At 37.0% G+C, this 17,866-nt stretch overlaps 2 protein-coding genes across 24 annotated transcripts in view; one reads left to right on the top strand and one right to left on the bottom strand.

Moving 5' to 3' along the window:
* mrtfbb (myocardin related transcription factor Bb) overlaps positions 1-17,866 on the top strand; it is a 75,308-nt gene that overhangs the window by 18,574 nt on the left and 38,868 nt on the right. For 5 of the 23 annotated variants that reach the window (XM_046032990.1, XM_046032847.1, XM_046033036.1 and 2 more), the window contains exons 3-6: positions 4,106-4,159; positions 5,121-5,282; positions 10,562-10,742; positions 12,827-12,924. The exons of 5 other annotated variants lie outside the window; for them this stretch is intronic. The gene's annotated coding sequence lies outside the window, so the exon portion shown is untranslated. Of the gene's footprint in view, positions 1-4,105; positions 4,160-5,120; positions 5,283-5,368; positions 5,410-10,561; positions 10,743-12,826; positions 12,925-17,866 lie in introns of all 23 variants that reach the window. 13 more of the 23 variants (XM_046032854.1, XM_046032879.1, XM_046032887.1 and 10 more) reach the window with 10 other exon arrangements.
* Positions 1,374-17,330, bottom strand: shisa9b (shisa family member 9b). Its single transcript, XM_046033108.1, is given in 5 exon segments — positions 1,374-3,487; positions 6,628-6,768; positions 13,382-13,428; positions 13,430-13,483; positions 16,386-17,330. Coding segments are annotated over 5 exon segments (1,134 nt in total). The 5' UTR covers positions 16,895-17,330; the 3' UTR covers positions 1,374-3,104.

The raw sequence follows: 17,866 nt of genomic DNA, 5'->3' as shown, positions 1-17,866 counted from the left end.
TACAGACAACTTACCTCTGTAGAAATGTGTTTCTTTGTGTTTTTTGATTATATGCATCTTCTTTAAATTGCTGCTGGTACACTAGACCTTACCATCAGCTAAATGTTTTTCTTTTTTAGTTAAAAAGAAAGAGGTAAGTCAGTTTAACAAATCAATTATACAATGCTAAAAGATGTAGTAGCTTTACTGACATTATTTAATGTTCCTACTGAGACGTAAACACAGTCCACTAACATTGTGCTACAGTTGCTTATTGCCAATGAGTATTTCTTTTGTACAAGGTAGGGTATACTTAGATGGTATATCTAATACATGAAAATAAGTTGACATCGTTGGTGTGCACAATCTTGCAGAAACCTTGTATGATGTAAAAGGCAGCCATAGAGGTTTTCCACAAATGTTTCATGAACTTTGACCTTTTCAGCCAGACTGCACTGAAACTATTTCAAAATACCACAATGAATCTGAATCACTAGTTTAACTGAAATTTCATAATTCAATACAAGAAATGGGCAACATGGGGATTATATTTTACTGCACAAACAATGTATAGAAAACATTTAAATGCTCAGTAGATTCCCAGGGTAACTGGAGGATGTGAACTGTCAAATACAGATGTTGTGAACATATTTAACAGTGCATCTTGTTATTGTACATAAAGATGCATAACAGCATTCATTAGAGCAATTAGCGAATCGGATGCATATTCTAATAATGAGCCAATAGTGATACAAAGAATTTATAGCCTTCATAGTGAACTGCATTAGACTTGTTATCATAGGGGCTGTTCCTCACTACTAGATGCCACAAAGCAAACAGATGTTGTACACATTATGTTTTTTAAATTGACAGTATAACAGTAGATCTTCATGTGTAAATACGCTGTACTGCAGCTTAGTAACAACACTTTCAGTATCTTTGAGGACTAAAAACAAACACTTTGCAGTCACATAACAAGACCATTCACTGGGAATAACTATACAGTATTGTTTGTAAATAAAAATCCCAACTGAATTATTAGTTGAGTTTGAACAGTGTGAATAGCAGATTTCGTTAGCAGATATAACGTTGAAACGCTGAAACAGTTGATTAATTATGTGAAAGAATAATTTGGTGCACTAGATATAGATTTTTAGGAAAATTGTGCATACAGTTGGGTTGGAAGTTTGTAAGAATATTAACAGCTACAATTGGGACTTGAGAAAACATAAATACACCTTTTTTATACTAGCATTTCCCACTTCCCACTTGTGTATCAGCTATGAATGCAGCCTTGTCCTCAGCTGCTTGAAATAGTCAACTGCATGAGTAAGACTTGCAGGCAGGCGTGATCTTTTTATATTGCTTGGCTAGAAAATAAGTGTAACAAATGATCAATTGCACCAGAAAACCTTGTTTATTAAAACATTTTGCCAAGTGTGGCATGAATCCAGCGTCATCCGTAGTTCTTTTATTAAGAGTTCTTGGTATGGTACAACCACAGCAGCAGGTAAATATTGTCATGTAGTAAGTTGTTAGGGTCAGTCAAACAAAAGCTTTTATATGTCTTTAGTTGACCAATTTATTTGAGTGGTAACAGACAAAAAAAACAAACTTTACGCAACATTTTTTCATTCATCCCGACAAAACTTTATTGACTATTAACCTCCAATTCTGGAAATGTCAACTGCTACCGTACCACTGGTTTTAGACTGTCCAACCAGATACATTCAATAAATGTGAGATTTGGAATTAAATCATATACATTTGAAAGATGAGAGTTTTAACTTATGATACAAACTCTGAGCCACCATCTTCACACTGACAAAATTTCACACTGAAACTTTTGTTGGTGGCATAATGGATTACTAACAATAAAACCAATCACCATTCTAATACTTGGGCTTCATCTACATTAAATTCTAGGATAATCACACACATGCTGGTGCTGATGAGAGGCACTATTACACCAATACAACACTGGTTCAACAATGCAGCTACTTCCCCTAGTACTCATAGAAATATATGTATCAGTAGGTTGTCTGTTGGCAGTGACTTTGTATGAATGCATTTGGATGGTTTCCTTCAAAATGAGACACTACATTAACAAAAACGAAAACAAACCTTTTAATGTATTTTAAGTCATTGAGGTGAACAGTAACACTTTGGCCGACTGATTCCTCTTTATTTTAGAAATGGTGAATGGTGAAATTAGCTAATGAATCTGTCCAAAATGGATGTAAAGCTTTTTTCGAAACAAACCTGAAAACATAATTTTGGACAACATTTATGTCTCCAAAGTCTATTGAAATTGTGTGTGTGACCCACCCATATCACTAATGTTTTAAGTTGTTTTTTAGACATTTTGAATGACAATCAAAATGTAAGTGATGTTTTGGATTTTAGATGAGAGTTGAGAGGGTCTAATTCATTTTTAGTTTTAAGTCTAAAAATGTGCAGTGAGCTCTCAAAACGTCACTTATCCTCAAATTGTAACTGTGTTCTTACTGATTAACTTGTGTACTGAGAACTACTAGATCTTTCATTTCAAATATATTAATTAATAAACAAAATATCTAGAATTTGGACTGGTTAAATGATTCAGGTAAGTGTTTCAAATTTATCATCCCTGGACACTGCACTAGATCCTACACCCAGCGGTGTAGCAGTGCCAAACATTTCCAGACCGTGTCTATAAATTGTCGAGTTAAGTTAATCAATACTCAATTAACCACAGGCTACTCAACCTTGATTAGATAAACAAGGATGTTATTTTTTTTCATTTAGACAATATTGATGTAATAGAAATAGTATTAATATACTTAAATTTTAAGGTCCATTGATATCTAAATAAATATAACAGTACTGTGTCGTGTATGTTTCATCACCGTTATGAGTAATGTAACTATTTGTTTTAGCAGTTGGATTATATAAATATTGATGACAGTATATTCATCACTGTGCCCTCCTGAGGCTGAGTCCTGTTACAGTACATTTCACCTTTATGGGGCCTCTTAAATGCTGCCCATTAAATGCACAACTGCACATTTTACAGCCACCCACGGTCAGCAGCTACTGTCTTTACTAATGCAGACTCCATTTAAGACTGATATTTAGAAAGCCCCTCATACGGTCACTTCTGTCTTGCTGTTGGTGACAAAGTATGGTTGTGGAGGCATGTAGCGAGTGGTGTGCAGCTCCTTCTCTATGATGCAGAGTTTCTTTGGGCCATAGCTCTGTCTGTGTCCCAGCGTGTCCTTGCTTTCCCAGGATCTTAGCACCCCTGGGCTGGCAGCAGTGTTGGAGCTGTAGGACAGCGTCTGGGAGCTGTGGCTCTTGGGGCTTTTGTACTTGTGTTCATTCTGCTTTGCAGACAGCTGTCTGGGTGGGCTATAAGGATTACTCGGCTCAGGCTCCATATCCACAGCTTCCATGGGAAGGCTGCCCTTGGTGGTCATCTCGATCACTTGCCGCCGGTTGTTGTAGAAGCTGTGATTAGCTTTCTCTGCTAACAAATACAGATAAACAATATGATAGTTCTTTGTCATTTCCCCTTATTAGCCGTTGAATCGCATCCTGAGTGGAGAACTAGACAGGATCCTAAAAATAGACCTAAAGTAAAATTTTGTTGCTAAAGCATAAAAAAGTCTAGTCCAACTTCAGAACATCCGGCATCAGACAGTAAAAATAAGAGCTTAATGTATGCAGAACTTACATTGATCAGCCAACACAAATTTCGTAAATGTCCATAAAGTCACACAAAAAATATTTGCGATTTGCAGTTTAAGACATTGTTGGCTTTACCATCCAGATAAATGTGTAAATTCCCTTGATTACTTTAAAACAATAAAGGAAATTAGAAGTCTGCTATTATTTTAAAATATTTTGCCATCATCAGTGGCATTAAGCAAAAAAGAAATTCTATGTTAACCTCTGCTGTAATGCAGTAATTCTACTTAAAATCATGTTTAGATTCCTTGACAGAAATAATACATAATGTTTTATTTGCTATAAACAAGGAACTCCCTTTCCTGACTTGTCTTTGATTGATGTTTTACACATGCATCTTTTTAGGAGAATATAAACTTTAAATAACAATATTGATTACATGATTTTTTTTTATCAGAAAAACATGCAGAGGACGGGGGAGAACTTCAACAACCCTGGGTAATGTCTGCAGGTATTAATTTAAGGTTGGATTCAGCCCTATCAACCTCCACCAACAAGTTAGGGCAGCATGTGTGTAGCCTGAGAGGTGAAAACCAGGGCAGGCATGCCAAGCACTGGTTGCACCACTAATTAACATGTGATGACATGACATGTTCTCCCCATCCCCAGTGGAAATTATGCCCTTGGTGCACAGTAGCGTAGTGTAGAATGCTAATAGTGTTTACTAAATTCACACAACCTATTACAGGAACTAAGAACATGCTTAAATATATATTTTCACATTATCCTTTCTTGTCAGCCACTATGTAAAATTAAATTTGTACAAATTAAAAGACTTGAAGTGAATTCAAAATCAACACTAAATTCCTTGATGTTTTCGTTTCCCCTCCAGTCAGCAGTCAACATGGCCAACATCGCTTGTAGTATATGTGGACATAGAGCTTGCTCGCTGTATTTTAGGACGAGGTGTTAGCATTTGTGATTTTCTGCGAACATTTAATACTTTTTTAATGAAACGTCTCTAGTCTTTAATGTGGTCTCTTCATCAACAGCAGGCTGTGTCTGTGCTCTGGATCACTTTTCATGATACAGGAAATAGATGTAGTGATGAGCAACAGCTACTGTAGTTCAGTAAAATCCACATCAGTGATGGTAGATGAACACATACAGGCTGTGTGTTGTTGTTTTGAGGGGACAGCATATTTACACTGTTATACAAGCTGTACACTCACTACTTTACATTGTAGCAAAGTGTTATTTCTTCAGTGTTAAAGATATAATCAAATAATTGCAAAAATGTGAGGGGTGTACTCATTTTTGTGAGATACAGTATATTACAGATACAATATATACAGAGGCTCACATGGGTCACCGTGCATAGTATAGTTTGTGTTTTGACTGCTCCTGACTGTTTCCTGTCTTGAGTGTCATTAGTTAAGATTTGCTCTATTTTTATTTTCCCTAATGATCAGGTTGTTTGACGGCACTCCACTGGATTAGCAGTGGAGAAGCATCAACTGCTCCTGTGAATCACAGAGAGTGAGCTGTGTTATGTGATTGGGCCTACTACACGTATGCTGATAGCTGACATCCCTTCCATGGCCAGGTCTGTTAAACACAGCTAATGGCTTCAGGTAGGATCTATAAAAAGACCTGTTTGACTGTGCTCCACATTTTGATTCTGCTTATTTCTCTGATTTCTTTTTTCTCTGCAACTTAGTTAAGAGTGCAGGCAAAGATTACGGCCAAAATAGAGGTCAGGTAAATTTATGACTATTTGTTCTTTTGAAATTCTTCTGTAATTATTATTTTTGCAACAGAAATCAATATGAAAGGTGGTGCAATTTCAAATATCTCTTGATTCTTGTTTTACACTTTATTAGTCATGTAAAAATGTCCACTGAAAATACATTCTTTAGGATTTAATATTACAAAGGGAGTTTAGGTTTTAAGTTATAGCACATAATGTGGTAAAATGATTGGGTATGTATGAACAGATGACTCATTCATTAACAGTGATGATTATATGTGTCTGACTATATGTGCTCAACTCCACTGTAACATACATGTTATCATCATTATCATTATTTTAATATAATTTCAAAACACATTATTTCCCTAAGGGTAAGTTTATTATTTTGCACCACAGTAAGTTTTTGATTTGCAGGAAGGTATTTTTATTTACATACTTAGACAATACAAACACGTTAGTTTTTTTAATTTTTTTTAAGACTATCAAAATCATTCTGCACCATCTTGCTGAGTAGTACTATTTTGGTATCTGCTATTATTTCCTGTTTCAGATGCTGTTTGTCCAGGCACTGGCTTGAGACTATCCAAAATTAGCACATGAGAAGAACAACAAACTTGCCTCTATAAATAAACTTTTAGTGCCCCTCTCTGTTGGCATTGATGCGCTATGGATTAACTGACACAGCCAGAGATTTGATGAAGATTCAAAGCAGCGAGCTTCCTATTTAAAGAAAAGGACAGTTTTGAAGTACATATCTAACAACACATGTTGTGTAAACAGGGTTCTTGATGTATCTGAAGTAGATAAGAAATAAAAGAATGAAAAACTTCAAAGCCACGTTGTCTTACATAATTTTACTGCCAAACTAAAGGGAGAGATATTGCGATGAAGCTCACTAATAACTGCAGTTAGCAGAACATTTTAATAACGTGTTTATCATCTGTTGAGACGAAATACAAAATTAACCACATTTAATTTAACAGAGATCCCATAAAACGTTTTCTGCCTCATAACCTTATAAACCTGTCCTCCTGATTACTTAGATTACAGATTCTGTTGTTTCCGGTTCACTCAATTAAACCTCGACACTCCTCTTTATATGATGCAGGGAAATCCTGATTCATAATACTAGTTTTATTTATTGAGGATGTAATGTGCAAATCAGATCAAATGATGAATGGCAACTGCTTTTTCATCATGATGGCTCATTGTAAACAACTCCTTACCCACAGCCTTGAGCGTGGCATACTTGTTGAGATCCTTGACAGGTTTCTGCTGCTCATAGGGGCTGGTGATCTGTTCTACAGTCGGGTAAGGCTGTGTTATCAAAGTTGTTGCTTGAATCATGTTGTTCATCTGGTTGCTATCTAAAAGAGAGAAAACACAAGGCGTTAATGCAGATATTAAGACACTGTTTCTGTTTGCAGCGACAAATTCCCTTAAGTCACTGAGGCAGTATGTTACAATGTGAATATAACATTTGCATTAGCTAATAAAAGATCCGATAAAATAAATACATAATTGACAAATGGTCTCTAATCTTATATTTAAAATATTGTTTTACAGTTTAATGATATATTTATTGTTTATTTATTTAATTTAAACTGGCTTGTTTTCCTTTTACGTGACTGTTGCATGATGTTGAATTCCCAGAATATAAATCAGCGTGATGGATGGATGTGTGTATACAATAATTGTTTCTCTAACTTGTGTCACTTTCCCTTAAGAAGGCTTTTCTGGGGACCCAGCTGGAGCGTCATGATTGCTCTTTGTAAAACGATACTAATCCTACAGTAGACATCTGGTAAATTAAAGGGTGCACAGCAAAAAGACTGGCCCCCTGCCTACTGGCATGACAGAACAAACAGATGTTCAGAGTGTCTTCTCTTCATTTGGATTGGAGGAGATTAATGGCACATACCAACTCCCAGGCAGCAGTTTGAAAAATATGTGCTGTGTGTTCTACATATACGAGTAGAGATATCAATATATTTATGGACCAATACTTAATGCGGATAGTTTGGGAATTCTTTAATTACTTACTCCTTTTTAAGCTTGACCAAAAATAAATTGACCGTTATTCTGAATCAACAGTCATTTATTTATTTATTATGATGTAAATGGTTTCCTTTAAAGGTAACCTGGCTCAGAGGAGTTGCCTGTATTAATCCACTGTGAGTCCAGCACAAATAACTTGGATGGGAAGATAAAAATAATTGTTCATGAACTCATCTTGGCCATTGTTAATGGTTAAAGTTTACAAACTTTAAAATGTGAGGGGTTCACTAGTCCTTGGTCTAGAATGTGTCTGATAAAAACAGATCATTAATACAGAAAATAGGTTAATTAGGCTCTTATTCCCCGCTGGTCAGCAAGAAACTTTATTACTGTGCTAATTAATTTGGAAAGTCTCAAATTATCAATGCTGTCTCATGAAATGATGCAGAGGACAGCTTTGATAATTCTTTCACTTCACCACACCTCAACAAGGAGGTAGTGTAATAAGTAAGATCAGATATCGAGGTCACTTAAGGTAGCAAATGATTGATGCCACTACCACTGGGTTCTCCTTATGATAAGGATTTCTTTTTAACAAGCTCCGGTATAATCCAGATTTATTGACAGCCTTATTAAAAACTGCAGTCATTAAGAAAGACAGCACAGCACTTTCATGGATAACTTATAATTAAACTGTGTGATGGATTTATCTTTATAAACCCTCAAATGTGTTTAAAATATAGTAGTTTCTGGATTTTGGAACACAGTTATGTGTAATGTAATAGCAGCTGACCATCTAATATTAGTATTTATTAAATGCCATGTCGTAGCTGACTGCCCGTGGCTGCTTTACTTAGAAAAAACCACATTCTGAAAATATGTAACAAGAAATCTCTGCATCAAATCTATCCGTGTTACCTTGTCAGGTTCCTTTCTGGGCTTGTTGACCTGTTTCAGTTTCATACAATTCTTTGTAAGTGGGCCATCCACAAATGCTCTCATTCAATTTGATCTTCTTTAAGCTAAAAGTCAAATTAGAGTATCTGCTTCCATAGAATACATTGATTTTACTTCACTTTACTCCACAAGGGTATCCCTTAAAGGTAGAGTCATTATTGTTATACACTGAATGCTTTGGCCAAACTATTTTGAAGCCCAATATTGTCAAAAACATTTATTTTTGAGCCTGTCTGGATGTCTCTTTTTCTGCTATATCTAGTCCAAAATGGGAGTAGATTTTACTGCAGTTAATAAATGAGGACAGGGCTTTTGTTAACGCCTTGTGCAACTTTCAAACTGGTGCTATTTTCAGGATGCCAAAGTCAATTTAAACTGAGGTGCTGATGTATGTACTTGTTTATCTCCCTCTTTAATGTTTATCTGACTTTGTGTTGACGGAGTGTCATTTGTGCTTGTACTGTTGTCAGAGTCAAAGCTTCTATGTCAGCCGCTGGAAGAAAGTAGGCCACTTCTGGAGACTTGTAAGGTTAAAGACTCCATGGTTGTTGCGGGAAATAAGCAAGTTAACACTCCAGACACAGACGCCTCCCTGCAACTCATAAAAAATTTAAGGGAGTATTTCGGGAGCTGTATGCCCTGAAATAAATGGTGCAAGGAGAAGGGCGCTCTTATTTACAGGCACCCTACTTTGAAGTTAGTGATGAAAATATTCTATTATCTTAGTCAATATCTTGCCATTTCTGTTAGACTCCTGAAACTTTTAACATCAAATATTATAAATATTAGTAGTTGAGCCATGTGTAAATTGTTTGATAAAACATCTTTTCATTAAAATTAACCTAGTTATTAATAAGGTATGGGTAATCTATTGTGGACAAGCTTTTGTGTTTAACTATGTCTTAAAAAACCAAGATGTATAAAACAGAATTACAAAACACTTAAAAACTTTATTTTGGGTCATCATTATAAAGCAATATAAAAGTACAGAGTTCTTTATTATGTTGATCATTGGTTTAAAAGAGTAATTTCTGCTGTTTTAAATTATGTACATTAAAATAATGTGTGTGTGTGTGTGTGTGTGTGTGTGTGTGTGTGTGTGCGTGAGTTTACCCTGTCCTGTATCTACCCTTAACATACTGTAGCTCTGTGGCAGAACACACTCATAGTCTAAGATGGACAAAAAGATTTACACTCTAGCTCAACAAAGTGAAGTATTTGAGCTGTATTGATCCCAGTAACCTGATTCAATCTGAAACATATAGACTAATAAGAACATTTTATGTTGTGCACCTCTACATTCATCACACCACTGCAGCACCTCTATGTTATTGTGAATCAAAGCTACAAAATCCACAGTATTCAGAACCATTTTTGAAACGTCTGTGTAACCCCTATCTGGTAAATGTATGTTAAAATAATACAATACATCACAATTTCTCAGTACTGTGTCATAGCCATCACTTGGCCTTGGCCTATGACTTCGGACTTCCATTATTGAGTTCCTAAAAAGAAAAAATCTAAACAATGTTCAGTCATAATAACTATAGTAGGTGCAGAATGCTTGTGAAATTTACTGTCAGGATGGTGTAAAAAGCTTTTTGGGTTTTTTTGGCTTTTTTTACTATAGACCCTGGCATTATTTGAATTTAAACGTGATGTTTGGAGATCACCACTCAAAATGTAAAGAAATATCGCCTCACATTTTTTTATAATTAATTAATATAGGATACCGCATTCCATAAAATGTTAAGATAAAAACAAAAACCTCGTCTACATCCAAAAGGTTTTCTCTATTGTCAGTTTGTAATTATCTCCTTTTAAAGATTTGAGGCTTCAATATACAGTTCAGAGTACAGTATATGGCAGGTGGAAAATAGGACCCTGGGTAGACTCAACAATGTCTCCGCTGCTGTCAGAGGTAATGCTGCTGAAATACATTTCTATCTGGCAGTGAGGAAATGGACTGTCATGCACCAGTGGAGTGTTGGCAGTGAGTGGAGACTTTGTTCTCTCTGGCTGACTGCCTGGAGTAAAAAGAGGCCACACTTCACAATTGCCCCATGTACGCCCATGGCCAGCAGGACATGAACATGATAGTACTGCTATCCAAAGAAACCCAGCTCACAAAATCTGTATTACTGGTGTCTTGAGGAGAATGAGAGCTCATAGCCCAGCCTAACAGATTTTTTTTATCTTTGACAGGCAACAGATGAGGAAAAGGGAGCACCGTCTCGAGCATTTCAAGCACTGATTTGCACCACTATCCGTAATATACAGGGACTGTTATAGCTGGAGTATGGTCACACCTGCCACTAGAAAGCACAGCTGGAGAGGACAAGTGCAGGACAGATCCATGTGACAAAAAAAAATCACCTTACCGTTGGTAACCTTGCATGGATTGCTATCAAGAAAACAATAATCTTTCTTGTGCTGTTGCCAGCTCTGTTAAACAGAATCCCTCCCTTACATGCCAGAAGTCTCCATCTCCAAAGTCACCAAGCAAAAAGAAAGCTAGAACATTATTTCCTTCAGTGTAGTCATTTTTGAATTAAACCGCAAATATTCAGCTTGAATAAAACATAAATCTTTTTAACATTTATACTGCGAAAGTGCTTGTCTATGAGTTCCACAGCCCCTAGAGAGATATCCATCATACAAAAGTTATCTGGCTTGTGGTTTCCCTAGAAACTACACTATGTGGCTATGTTGAATGCAAGTTTAATGTTTGCAAATTTACTCAAACTTCTACATTAGAAATCTCTTTGCAAGTAAGTAAAGTATGGTGTGTAAACAGTATTATTGCAATGCAACGATTGCCTTTACACTTCTATGGACAAGAAACATTCTGTTGTCATTTTTTCCAGATTATTGCAGACTAAATATATCAATACAAATATATAATTAGTGTAGAGTTTTGTTCTGATGACAGAAGATAACTGCACATTTTTCAAAGCAGTTCAATTTTTACTTTTTTACAAAAGTACATTTAAATAGGTGGGATGACTGCACTTGTTTGACAGTACAATGATGTCATGTTATTTCACATTGATCATTTAATTTAATTTCATCATTCAGGAAATGGCAGGAAAATGGGATTTAAATCCTTAGTGCATTCAGCTACAATTTGTGTAATGTGTGTTCACTTCAACAGATACTGCTTTCAAAAAATTGTGTACAAACTGGTACACAGGCAGAATATCATTAAAAACAAATTCTAATGTGCACTTAGAAAGTACATTCATCAGAGAATTGTTATATTGAATTATGCTACATTATATGTTATACTAAAGGTTTGTATAATACTCAATACATTGTTCACAAAAGAAAGGATACAGTATTTTTTTTTCTGAAGGTCATTCCTCTCAAGTTGTTGGCTGATTTTTAATGAACTGATAATTATTCTGTGAGGAGGCAAGGTAGGGCAGAAAGTGGTATGATTTCAGAATGATTAATTATCATCATGTCAGTGCTGACACCTCAGCTGATTTTTTGAAAAAAAAAATCTCCGCTACACCAAAAAAAGACATCTACCTCTTAAAATAGGACCCGTTTCCATTTTTTAGGTTTAACTTGCATTTCTCACTTCAGAAATATTTATAGTAAATATAATGGGATAGTGAAATATGAATACAAAGTTGCAAGGTGACATAAAACACTCTGGACTTGTTAAAAGACATTTAGGTTTAAGTTACAGCACATGTAGAAACATCATTGTGTGTGTGTGTGTGTGTGTGTGTACTGTCATTAACCGAGTGGTTTGTTACATAACACTTCCGCAACCAAGTAATCTGTACATTGCCTGGATTGCTACTATTTAAGAGACTACTCATCAAGATTTATTTTTATAATTATGATGATTATTGTTTAAGGACATGTTTGGCACAGCAGTTTGGGTTGATGAAAAATGTGTTATTAATCTGTAATTTTCTTGATTTGTACTAAACTTGTGCATTTGAGTTGAAAATATTTGTGCAGCCAAATCCTGGTTATATGTGATGAGGTAATTTGAGATCATCTGCCATGTTTGCCAAGAACAGGCAGGTTTTTCTTCCAACCACAGATTACACCAGGTGTTTTCACTAATTAGCAAACCTTCCAAACTAATCAGTGAAATCACCTGATGTCCTCTTCAGTTGCGATGAGAACATGCAAACTTCCGGCCTTCCACAGTACATGATAATCACTGATATTTATTTGCATTTGCCTCTCATAAAACGTCTTGGGAAGCATCTAGATTAAGGATTGTCATTTATTAAATTTATTGACTGTAATTTTATATTGTAATTTAAGCATTAAGTCACAACCTGGCTCTTCTGTATAGGAAATGAGGATCTTTTATTACATGCTCATCAGGAAAGTTTATCTTCTGTTGATCCAAAGAATTTAGCTTAATTTTAAAAGACAGTTATTCAGACAGTTAGAATACAACAATGCTGCTTGACTGTGTCTTTTTTTTTGTATGAGAAGCCATTTGCCGTAATTACCCCACTTGCGGAGAGAGTAAGGGAGGGAGGCTGAGAGACCTTTTGTTGACTGGAGCTGACAAGGCAGCACCAAGTAAGCAGGTTAGCAGTAATAAGAACTCTTTTCCATCTGTGTGTGTGGGGGGGGGTGTTGGCGTTGGTGTTGATGAATAAGAGAATGACAAGTGCGATATAATGTGCGAGGCCATTGCATACAATAGGTATTGGTTAAGAAACAGTTCTAGGTTGTCTGTGGTAATTAGTGTGTACGTATATAAGTTAAGTGAGTGCTGAGGACATGACTGCCTCTTCCAGTTGCACAGCAAATGTGCAGGGCTCACAAATTTAGATTTATATATATATATAAACATATGTTTCTCTTAATATCGGTCTTTATGAGTATCTATTAAAATTGGTTGTGGTCATAAAATTCAATTCTGAAAGTGAAAACCAGACGGCGGCAGTATTAGTAAATAGAAACATGGAACCCAGCACATAAACAAACTCTTCATGTGAATGTGTATGTAGGTGTGTAGCTAGGTGATTTCACAGTACTTACGGAGACTGTTAACTGTGACTCTGGTTTGTATGTTCTCATAGTGCTGGTCCAATGCCGTCCGTAAGTTCTGAGGCAGGATGGCGGATAACATGCGCAAGAGCTCTGGAAAGATGGGAAAACAATCTCAGAGAGGAAATCTTGCAGTAAATAACAAGTACAGATTCTGTGCAGGCCAGCAGTGCACTCCTTTCCCTAATAAGTCCTCCGAAATGACAAAGTAAAGCGTTTGTGTGTGCGTTTTGAAATAACCGTTCCAAAACAAATTATTGGAGCATTTTTTATCTGCCACCTCGAGGTTTACAAAAGTTATCTACTTTGTTAAGGTTGGGGAAAGAAAACCAACAGGGTAAACTGAAAACAACTTTGGTGTTTGGTAGGAAACAGGACGCAGCATCCCATGGTTTAAAAGATATTCCAGCGGTTTAATATTGTTGGTCAAAATTGAAGCAGCACAGGCTAGGAGATATCCTGACTTTTTGTCCTTAGGATGTAAATAAGTAAGTAAACTTTATTTGTATAGCGCTTTTCACAGACACAAGTCACAAAGTGTGTCACAAAAACATACAAGAATGGAAAAACAGAAGCTATAATGGCAAGTTTGTGAAGAGGTGAGCTAAAAATACAATATGAGGTTGGTGATGGCGCAATGGATAAGACACACGCCTTTGGTGTAAGAGACCGGGTTCAATTCCTCACTGTGACCCATCTACCCTGAGCATACTTAATCCCTAGTTGCTCCAGTGGCGTGAAACCTCTGACATGTAAAGCAAATGTAAGTCGCTAAATGAATAAATGTAATAGAAAAAATATACAATGCCTGTAATAAAAATATAAAAAACTTTAAAATACATTATAATTACACAGTACGTAATAGAATAAACAAAATAAATACATAAGATGGAGACCTGGTGCATTACCCAAATGCCTGTCTAAACAGGTGTGTCTTAAGCTGACTTTTGAAAACGTTCACAGAATCAGCAAACTGTAAGTTTGTGGGCAGAGCATTCCAGATGGGTCAAACTCAAACAACACTTGAGCCTACATTTCCCATAATGCAACACAATAGCATTTTTCTTTAGACCGTCTCTGCTTCCTAAATGCCCAAATTTTTCGCACGCCACATCTCAAGATCGTAACACAGGCTTTCAATCTCAACAGTCTCAACCCCAATTCAACATAACCCTTATGACATCACCATGACGTCAACAGGGTTCATTTCTCAGACTTGACAAAGCTCCCTCCAAAGTCAAAGACAAAGTGGTACTCCTCGTGAATGCCCCTTTTTAAAGATGACCCTGTACACTGAAAGAATGTTCTTTTCTTTGGTAAGACGGGTCAAGGGACATATCCCTTTCTCATTCCAGAGGGGTTGCTAATTAGTGGTTAGTGGTAAGACTGTAACCCGATATACAGCGATGGCGGTTGGATGACTGAGTAGGCCATGGCATTCAGATGAAACTGCTTATCAAGTCAGTTGGGCTGCAGCTTAGCCTGAGCAGATACAGTAAGGCCAGGTCATGCTGCTGATCTGCTCTTTACTTGGGTGATTTTAGGATTTTAAGGATTTTAAGCTTAGAGGTACTGGACGTTAGGTCACAGCTAGAGAAAGGTATAGCAATACACATACAATTGGTACATTTTTCTGTGTATTGATAACTGACGGTATCGCTATTGGGTGTAGCTACTGTACGTTAGCTACACTCACCCAAAAGTCATGATACAGAGTGTCTATCACTTCTAGTGCACTGCAGAAAGGTCAGAACTTGAACCACTGGAAGTGAGCAAATGTTAAGTTTTTCTTTAAAGTCACAGAGAAGCAGCAACTTGTGTTTTTCTGAAGTGCTGACATTTATTTGTATACAGCATGGCAACAGAGTGAGATAAATTGTTTAAATTATCTTATGTTACCTTCCAAAATATATGGAAAACTCTGCAGGTAGAAAATATCCGCTGTTGTGTATCCACAGTGATTGAACTGTCCAGTCTTTTTTTTCTTCATTTTTAGACAACATTGAGTAATATATTCTGTAGCTTTGTGGAATAAGTTCAACACCGACCAGGTATCATGTAATTAACTTTTGTCACAGGTGTCAGGTCAAATTTGAGTGACATCTCATAATTTTGTGTCTTCCTAGCCTATCTGTAAGGATTTATAAGGATGCGAACTAGCCTGGACTGCTACAGGCTAAAACTCTTTCACAGAATGACAACAAGATGTCTCCTCAGTGCAGACATTGTTCAGCCCAAAATCAGTCTCCTCTGGCAGCAAGAGAGTAATAAGCCTCTTTGTGTACATAGATGAATTTGAGTGAGTGTGTGCGCACTAACTATCTGCAAGTGTTTGATGGTCATACAAGCATGTCGCAATAGGAATTCTTGGGCACAGGGTTAGGTTTAAAGTTATGGACATATATTTTAAAAAGACATAAATTTTTAACAGATTGTAGTTGTACATCTTTCATTACAGAATTTGATATGTGTATAGTGAAAATATGTTTTTACCAAAATAGTGCAACATTAAAGCTGACTCTGTGCTTTCCAGTTGTAACATGATGAAAATAGATAGGCAAATTTCTTGCCTAGCCCAAATTAAAATGTAACCATTTTTTCTGTTAACCATCTTCTCTTATTATATTATATTGGGACAAAAAAAAATCTGTTTTACCTTGCAGGCAGAAATGTGTAACATCACTGGCAATAGTCTGACAAATAAAGTCCCTTCCAAATGAAAGGGCTTTACAATGTAATGAACATCAAACATATCACGTTTGTAACGCTGATGTGCAAGTTACTGTTGTGCAGACAGGAGGCTATGCCTAGTTTCTAGAGGAAATTGATGTTAAACTGAACTTTTCTGAGCGCAACTAAACTCATAGCCTACACATTTTTATTGTTTTTTTAAACAGCTCAGTAACACAACAGATAGATGTTCTGACAGGTCAGATCATCAGCGGGATGATAGGACAGATAACTCACAATGAACATTGGTAAAAGTATGACCTACCTTGACATGTTTTCTCGGTGCGGACGGTGCGTCTTTTCCAAACCTAGCTTTGTGAAAATTCCTATCAGTGCCATTATGGCCACGACCCCGCATATGACATACACAATGAGGTTGGTTTTATCCTTCGCTGTGTCCTGCGCCACATCCACTTTCGGCGGGGGTCTTCCTGTCATCATCCACGGCGGGGTGTCATAGTTCTTACAGGTGGTCTGGTCCAGCCGGGAGCTTTTAAACGCGCAGCAGAACCTGAAGCCACAGGTGCCACAGCAGTACAGGTAGCTGCCGGTCCTGCACACGAACGGCGGATCCCACTGGCCCATCACGTCGTAGTAGCCAAGGCACTTGTCCTCCATGTGCGGGCTCTCCGTGACGGTGCTCTCCCCCTCCTTTGAGTCGTTAAACCCGGTCACTAGCATGAAGTCGTCGACGGTCTCACCCGGCTCGCCCTCCGCGTCACACACCATAACTTTCACCAGAAAGTAACCGAGCAGCAGCTCAGTGCCCCGCATCGTTGCTCACTTTTTGTCCCGTTCTTCACGTCCTGACAAGCACTCATAAGCCCGGACGCATCTCCCGAAGAGACAAGACACAGCCATGCGTAAATTAAATTAGGTTGATTCCAACTTCCATGCGTAAAAGCAAAGTGCGCCCCTATACTTTTCTTTCCTTGAAAAAAAAAATTATATTGTGCAATAGTAGTTCAGGGTCTTTTCTGTAGTAGTACAAAATAGCTGTAAAGGGGTGGCATCACTTAAGTGATGCACCTGGTTGTGCTGGAGGTTGTCACACACCTCTGAGGCTTCTTCTCTCCACAGAGCGTGTCTCAGATACAAAGAGAGCGAGAGAGAGGCAATGCAAAGTACTAGAGCCCGATAAATGAGTGAATCAGGAGAAGAGAGAGAGAGCCAATGAGAGAGCATAAGAGAGCTGTGTGCAACAGCTCTAATTACAACCCTTCCATCCATGTATTATTGTGTTGAGTCTGAACATTATCTGTAAAGGTACAATCCGTGATCCAAATCACCCCAATACCAAAATTCAAAACACACGACTGGAACCAGCAGGCATTCCATAATTGATTGACAGTACTTAAATGTACTAACAACAGAAGCCACTATAGATCCAAGCTATTAATGATACTCATGCCTCATGTCTCATTGACAATCACTCACACTCAGTTACAAAGGAATCTCAAAAACCAATGTGTCAGAAATTAGTTAGGTTAATGATTTAAATATATTGTAACAGCATCATATGAAGCATTTTCTGTTTCTAGCAATAATGAGCAACAGATAAACAAGTTTGTAGAAATCAACACAATAAAAATATGTTAAAGCATAACAGTTTTAGTTAGAGCTGTAACTCTTCTGGCCTCTGTTATTATCACCTCTCCCACACAGCTATAATACAAGTGATATCTAAGAAAAATGTCATTTTATCCACTCCAACAAGTTCTGTAGAGAATCCATCTTTGCAATTCT

This window comes from Micropterus dolomieu, linkage group LG02 (genome assembly GCF_021292245.1).
Source record: "Micropterus dolomieu isolate WLL.071019.BEF.003 ecotype Adirondacks linkage group LG02, ASM2129224v1, whole genome shotgun sequence".
Taxonomy (NCBI): Eukaryota; Metazoa; Chordata; class Actinopteri; order Centrarchiformes; family Centrarchidae; genus Micropterus; species Micropterus dolomieu.
The sequence above is the reverse complement of the archived record's forward strand: the minus strand, read 5'-3'. Positions and strand labels throughout refer to the sequence as shown.